The 7,500-nt window shown below is 41.4% G+C and overlaps 1 protein-coding gene across 8 annotated transcripts in view; it reads left to right on the plus strand.

The window, feature by feature from the left end:
* Positions 1–7,500, plus strand: part of LOC143036706 (carbohydrate sulfotransferase 11-like) — a 244,713-nt gene that overhangs the window by 182,097 nt on the left and 55,116 nt on the right. The window contains exons 1-2 of one of the 8 annotated variants that reach the window (XM_076204336.1): positions 2,027–2,095; positions 2,522–2,580. The exons of 5 other annotated variants lie outside the window; for them this stretch is intronic. Coding sequence is in view for 1 of the 3 variants with exons in the window: in XM_076204330.1 (XP_076060445.1) it covers positions 3,108–3,229 (122 nt within the window). In the remaining 2 variants the exon portion in view is untranslated. Of the gene's footprint in view, positions 1–2,026; positions 2,096–2,521; positions 2,581–3,063; positions 3,230–7,500 lie in introns of those variants that run through there. 2 more of the 8 variants (XM_076204335.1, XM_076204330.1) reach the window with 2 other exon arrangements.

The raw sequence follows: 7,500 nt of genomic DNA on the forward strand, positions 1-7,500 counted from the left end.
GTTGCCTCGAGAGTTGCATTCAGAGAAAACGTCTCCAATGTTAAAGCATTATAGAGAACAAATATTTTAAGCGTGACTTTAATATTTAACTTAAGCCGTAGAGACAGACTTTGGTTTGGGATTATACTATAAAAATTAATACATAGACAAACAAATGGATTAAATAGATAAAGCAAAAGTACAAGAATAACTGACACGTCAGTAAATGACAGGTGTATAGAGAAAATGTGCAGTGATAGACACGCAAGCAAGGAATTGTAAAAATTTAACTGAAGGTTTCCAATACCATTCGGTCCGATTCTAATTATACTATCAATAACTTTCATTGCAAGCAAATATCTGTGGGATCGAGGTGTAACAGCTCAGCTCTTCCACTATTAACTGCTAGCAGCAGATAGAATGTAGACTGCAACATTTCTCAACCAGGGTTTCCCGGAACCCTAAGGGTCCGCTAAAGGTCCCTAAGGGTTCCGCGAGAACAAGTGAGATAAGCTAATGCACTTTTGATTTTTGATTTAATTTCATATACGTAATATAATTAAACACGCACGACGTATTCTTGGTGATTGTATTAATGTAATATAGACATCATCCTATCTAACCTATTATTACGATGAAAATGAAATGAGAAAGATATGGTATATGCGGGGTTTTTTTCGCAGGAGTTCCTTGAGACATGCAATTCATTTTAAAGGTTACGCAAGGGTAATAAGGTTGAGAAACGCTGTGTAGAGCAACGGCCATTCTTCGCCTAGGGCTCTGCCCGACCCTCGCCTCACCATCTCCTCCGAAGTGACCCTCAGCTACTTGGTACACCGTACACCTCCCCCGGCGTCACTTGCGGCTGAGGGCTAAACCCCCACCCACCCCCCACCCACCCCCACCCCCCACTTAGCTCAGGGTGTATGTGTGTATGTATTGTGTGTGTGTGTATATATGATAGTGTGAACGCCTACCGTTTTGGACCACGTGATGGACTCGTGATCAACAGCTATTACCCTTCCGCGTTAGAGCTCAGACCTCGTATATGGCCTTGTTAATGCTGTACCCTTATACATACATACATCCAACTCCATGGTCATCAGAGCTGGAGTGCCGGCTTGCAGTGCAGCGATGCTGAAATTTTCACCCCTGTGTGGTACTCAAACGGGCGCAGTACCAACACACCATCGAGCCGGTGTGTGCGTGCTCGGGAGTGTGTATTCACCTTGGTCTTTTGGATCACGTCTCGGGCTCGTGATCGACAGCTATTTCCCTCCCGGAAGAGAGCTCAGAGCTCGTATGACCGATCTATGGGTAATGCTATGAGTGCGTCTTAGTGTGTGTTAGTGTGTTACGTTAGTGTTACTGTGCGCTAGTGTTAGTGTGTGCTAGTGTTAGTGTGTGCTAGTGTTAGTGTGTGCTAGTGTTAGTGTGTGCTAGTGTTAGTGTGTGCTAGTGTTAGTGTGTGCTAGTGTTAGTGTGTGCTAGTGTTAGTGTGTGCTAGTGTTAGTGTGTGCTAGTGTTAGTGTGTGCTAGTGTTAGTGTGTGCTAGTGTTAGTGTGTGCTAGTGTTAGTGTGTGCTAGTGTTAGTGTGTGCTAGTGTTAGTGTGTGCTAGTGTTAGTGTGTGCTAGTGTTAGTGTGTGCTAGTGTGTTAATGTGTGCTAGTGTGTTAATGTGTGCTAGTGTGTTAATGTGTGCTAGTGTGTTAATGTGTGCTAGTGTGTTAATGTGTGCTAGTGTGTTAATGTGTTAGCGTGCTGTCACACGTGTATGCATATGACAGGAGTAATGTGACAATGTAAGAGAGTTAGATGGCAGGATAGATAAAGTGGGGGAGAGGGAGGGAGGGGGTATTTGGGGGTTTAGTGGAAGGAAACAATTAAATGGAAGGATGTTAGAGTTATGATAGATGTGGGGCAGACCCACTTGCTAGGTTACGTTTATAGTCTCGTGGACTTAAAATAATGTGTAAGTAAAATGTAGAAGAATCGTTTAAGATTATGGGTTTTAAAATTTGAATTGACAATGTTTTTCTATATTTGCAGTAAATGCAGTAGCTTGAGACAAATGAAGATACACGTACGAAACACAACCACATATGTAATGAACAAGGTAATTGATAGAAAAATAACCTCATGGGTTTCCTAAAAGACGAATGAAATCGTCTGGTTCAATACATATACTAAAGGGTGACTAAAATTCGGTGCAAAGAATTGAATTTTCTTTAGTTTTACTTTGTTTTCTGTTTATTTTAATGTTTTATTTATCTATATTTTATTTTTGCCGAGTTGTTTTTTCTAGTCTTTTCTACAACGATTGTTACTTGCATGTAGATGTTCTTTGTCAGACTGGCAATACCTTAAGTTTTCAGTTATCAAATTGAAAGAAAGTCTTCCTGTTAAATTTACTAGTATCTTAATTCATACTTTCAATGACGTCATGCTTCTATATGTAAATCACTATTAACCTGAGAGATTAAAGAAAAAAATGTCATTTTGTTAAGACTAATAGTTTTGGTATTGTTTCCTTATTGTACAGAAGCAGCCGTCGGTAACGCTGGGATGGTGAAGCCTTGACAGTTATGCACGCTGCCATATGTGAATATTCATTCTTTTTTCAATCTTTAGTCCAGTTTTTATCAAATGAATTATATAACCACGTAAAATTTCTTTATTTCAACAGATACGTTTAAAAAACATGACTAATAATAAATAGTAAAATCGCAGATAAAAACTAAATTAGCTCACGCTGACATAAATGGCAGCCCCGTATGTGGGATGAAATACTTTGTGAAGACGCTTTTAATATACTCGTTTTAGGTATTCTCAATTTGTAATTTTTAGCAAACGCTTCACAGTTGTAATCTTGCTAACTTCAGAATACCCAACACACGATTTATCTGTAGTGTTCTTGTTCGGTGATTTCCGAGGAGACATTGTCCAAGTCGTCGTTGCAACGCTACCCTATTTTGTCGGGAATTTCCTTCTACGTCATCAGACACGTACCAGTTATAGGCCCTACGTCTGTTGGTGTGTGCTAGCTGGTCTTCGCCTAATATTTCGTGCAAGATGTGGAAGAATCCTACAGAGATTTTGGTATATTAATCGACTTGGCTCTAGTAGTCATGAGGATAATCAAGCTATTATACACACACACATTGCGTTTTACTGCGCGTGTGAACCTTTACATGTTAGTGCATTCGTGTTCTACACTTCTTTTCCTTGTGCGTGCGTGTGTGTATTTAAGGTAACGAAAAATTTGTGATTTTCTTGTTTGTATTTTATCATAAGTTTGATTATTCCTTTGTTTGGAGAACGTTGTTCATTAAATTCCTACTTCCATCCTTGTTCCTAAGCAACATTTCTAGATTATTTTATTCTGTTTCCCACGTCAGTACAACTATTACGTTTATCATTTGCAATCAATCAGCAATCTTGAATACACTGCTAAACAAAGGCCTCTCTCGTACCACTCCTGCAAACTTCTCCGTCTCATCTTTCCACACTGGTCAATTCCTACTTGCTTCCCAGCAAATGTGTATCAGCGTGATAGCGGTTATTCGAATTACAGGCTACATAATGTCAAGAACGTAACAGGAATTATTATCTAATCCGCAAATAATATTGTGATTTTCAGGTGCTTATCGAAAACGCTTTTATATGTATTTTTCGATATTTCTTTTTCCAAGATTCCTTCTTTCTCAAACTTTCGAATGTCACCTCCCCCCCCCTCAAAAAAAAAATAACAAATAAAAAAACGGCACTTTTAGAATTTTCACGAGTCGGAAGCCGCCACGGAAACCTTGCCTTCCCAACGTTAAATTAGGTTTGGTTTGTTATAGTAGATTTTTTTTGTATCACCGCAATCATACCGAAAGGTAATAAGACTACGTCAGACGTCAGTTTCGTTTTAAGAATCCGTATTTACGAATTTCTCGAAATTTACCTTGATAGAGAGCGGTGACTTGGACGTGGAGATGCAACTCAAGATAGGTCGTTGATCGAGGAAGTTCAGATGTCCGGGGGACAGTTGCTAAGTATAACGCTGGGACTGATGTTCAGAGAAGTGGTCTTTGGAGCGACTTCCTACAAATTGGATATATTCACCAAGACTACCATTATTTGGGTTAAGTTACTAAACATGGACCCACTGTCCTACTTAGTATAGTCACGAGGCGTATCTATATGGGAAGCGTGTTCTCTTACATGACATATAAGGTGATCCATGACAACTGGTTTAGAAAAGTTTAGATTAGTTTAGTTTTATGTTTGATACGCCCGTCCGCCATGACATACATAATACACGATGAATATATAAACGCTTTGTAAAGTGTATGCAAATACATACATATACCAAGGCTTTACCCCCCTTACAAGGGAGGTAGCCAAAAAGGAAAAGGGATAAAATCATTCCCACCCATTCCATCCCTGAATACACTCCACACCTCTCCACCCTCCCTCTTATCTAATCACCTCCTGGATGACGGGTCATCCCTGCACCTTGTCCACTGCCCTGGGTCGGTCAGAAGCAGTGTCTCAAGACACAGCACATCCACAGCAAGGCCGCTTCATTAAATCGGCGACCCCCCTCTCCGTCCCCCCATGCATAAAGGAGAGGACGGGGAGAAATCCCTTCGGGCTGCGTCAAAATTTGTTCACATATACTAACTCACCCCCCATCCCCCCGCCCATTCCACCTCATGCATCACAACATCATCCATATACAACCATTCTCCATTCACCCCTGTCTTCTGTCCTCTCCCGTCCTTCCTCAACAGACATTCCCCTCTTCCCCAAAGCCCCCTTCACCCCATCCATCCACCTCATTCTAGGACGTCCCCTCATGTTCACTCCCTCCACATCTGCCTTCCATACCTCTTTTACTAGCCTTTCTTCACTCCTTCTTTCCATGTGTCCAAACCATCCTAATACTCTTTCATCAACCCTATCTCCCAACCCCCTTTCCACCCCTGTTCTCCTCCTCACCTCATTTCTCACTCTATCTAGCCTAGTAACCCCCATCATACTTCTCAGACACCTCATCTCAAACACATTCAAACTCCTTCTCTCTTCCTCTCTTATGTTCCATGTTTCTGCCCCATACAGTGCTGTTGGCACAATCACTCCTTCGTATAGACTCCTCTTAGCATCCATTCCCAAATGTCTATTCCTCATTACACTATATATTAATACATTTAACAATATAATTGTCATCCTCATATGAGATATAATATTTACAACATACTGTATTGATTATAATAGATGTATACAATGATTTGGCGAAGATTAACAATTTTATTTACAATAAAGCTATGTGCAATATGGGGACACTACAGCAGTGGAGGCGTGCTGCCACATACTTGACCACACGTCATCCGACGCCCAGATAACCCGTTCTAGAAGATAAGCTTCTGTTCCTAAAATTCTCTCCGGTTACGAAACGTCCTAACCAGACAAAGTCGGAGATTTCTGGCTACCACTATGGCAGCGGCAGTAACACACAAAACACTATTTGCGTTGGATTGTGTCCGCAAACAGACATGTTTAACTACATTTTGATTAACGGAAGAGGTTCAGAACGTGGTAACTAGTTGCAAGGCGATCAAAGAAGCTGTTAGCAGTCGATTTTGATCAGTTGTAAAACGTGGCAAAACACATTAGCTTGTAGGACTAGGAAAAGACTAAATATCAGGATGTGTTTCCAAGATTTTTTTTTTGTACGTTGTCGCAGAGTACAGTTCTTAGCAAGGTTAGTGCCAGCATATTCGTACGTACGTACACGTGTGTGTAAAATTTACGTTGACTACGTGAGTAAAAGTCACAGCACCGAACAAGTGCAGTTACTTTTGACAAAATCACCTGTCGGATACATCTATAAAACATACGAGTCATACTCTAAAACACAATGATGCAATAAAAAGAAAATAACAATTATTGTATTTACAAAATTTGAAACAGAACTGAGGCCATAGCCATAGACCATGATTAAAAACTACATACGCTCGACATCACGCCATACGACATTTTCGCGCGACATGACGTCAGGCGACATTCTTCCAAAATCCCACGTGATAGAAGACAAACTCCAGCATTTTACATTTTCATACAATCAGTCACCGAATAATAAAATGTTGTTTTCAGACACAAATAAGAATACCGAATAGAACATATAATAGCTTTTGTATTAAGTTTATTTATGTATTTATTTGTACATATACAAAGCAAATTATATTACTCGTGACTCGTTTATTTCAAAGGATTACAAAGGCGGAGCATGCCGACAGGAGACCTTTTGGTCCATATCTAGGTCGGATGCGAACAAAAATCATAATGAATTAATAAATAAAATCTATAATAATGTAAATAACAAATACATACATACATACATATACCAAGGCTTTTTCCCCCTTCCAAGGGAGGTAGCCAAAAAGGGAAAGGCATAAAAACACTCCCACCCATTTCATCCCTAAATACACTCCACACCCCTCCCACCCTTCCTCTCATCTGAGCACCTCCTGGATGACGGGTCATCCCTGCACCCTGCCCACCGCCCTGGGTCAGAAGCAGTGTCGCAAGACACAGTACATCCACAGCGAGGTCGCTTCATTTAATCGGCGACCCCCCCTCTCCGTCCCCCTTTGCATATAAGGCGAGGACGGGGAGAAATCCCTTCGGGCTGCGTCAAAATTTACTCACACATACTACCCCACCCCCCACTTCCCCGCCCATTCCTCCTCATGCAGTCACAACATCATCCATATACAACCATTCTCCACTCACCTCTGTCTTCCGTCCTCTCCCTTCCTTCCTCAACAGACATTCCCCTCTTCCCCAAAACCCCCATCACCCCATCCATCCACCTCATCCTAGGACGTCCCCTCATGTTCACTCCTTCCACATCTGCCTTCCATACCTCTTTTACTAGCCTTTCTTCACTCATTCTTTCCATGTGTCCAAACCATCCTAATATTCTTTCATCAACCCTATCTCCCAAATCCTTTTTCACCCCTGTTCTCCTCCTCACCTCCTCATTTCTCACTCTATCTAGCCTAGTAACCCCCACCATACTTCTCAGACACCTCATCTCAAACACATTCAAACTCCTTCTCTCTTCTTCTCTTATGTTCCACGTTTCTGCCCCATACAGTGCTGTTGGCACAATCACTCCTTCATACAGTCTCCTCTTCGCATCCATTCCCAAATGTCTATTCCTCATTACACTCTTTAAACCACCAAGGCATTTACTCGCTTCTCTCAATCTACATTCTACCTCCACCTTCACTCCACCTTTTCCTGCTACACTTGCACCCAAGTATCTAAAACTACCCACTTCCTCCAGTCGCTCTCCCTTAATGTTCACTTCCAGTCTACTGCCACTTTCACCCCTTGTACATCTCATCACCTTACTTTTACCCACATTTATCTTTAGCTTTCTTCTATCACATACTCTCCCAAACTCTACCACCAGCTTCCTCAATCCCTCCTCTGACCCTGCCACAAGCGCAGTGTCGTCCGCAA

The sequence above is a fragment of the Oratosquilla oratoria genome, chromosome 21 (assembly GCF_046742065.1).
Source record: "Oratosquilla oratoria isolate Oo_2021 chromosome 21, ASM4674206v1, whole genome shotgun sequence".
NCBI classification, from domain to species: domain Eukaryota; kingdom Metazoa; phylum Arthropoda; class Malacostraca; order Stomatopoda; family Squillidae; genus Oratosquilla; species Oratosquilla oratoria.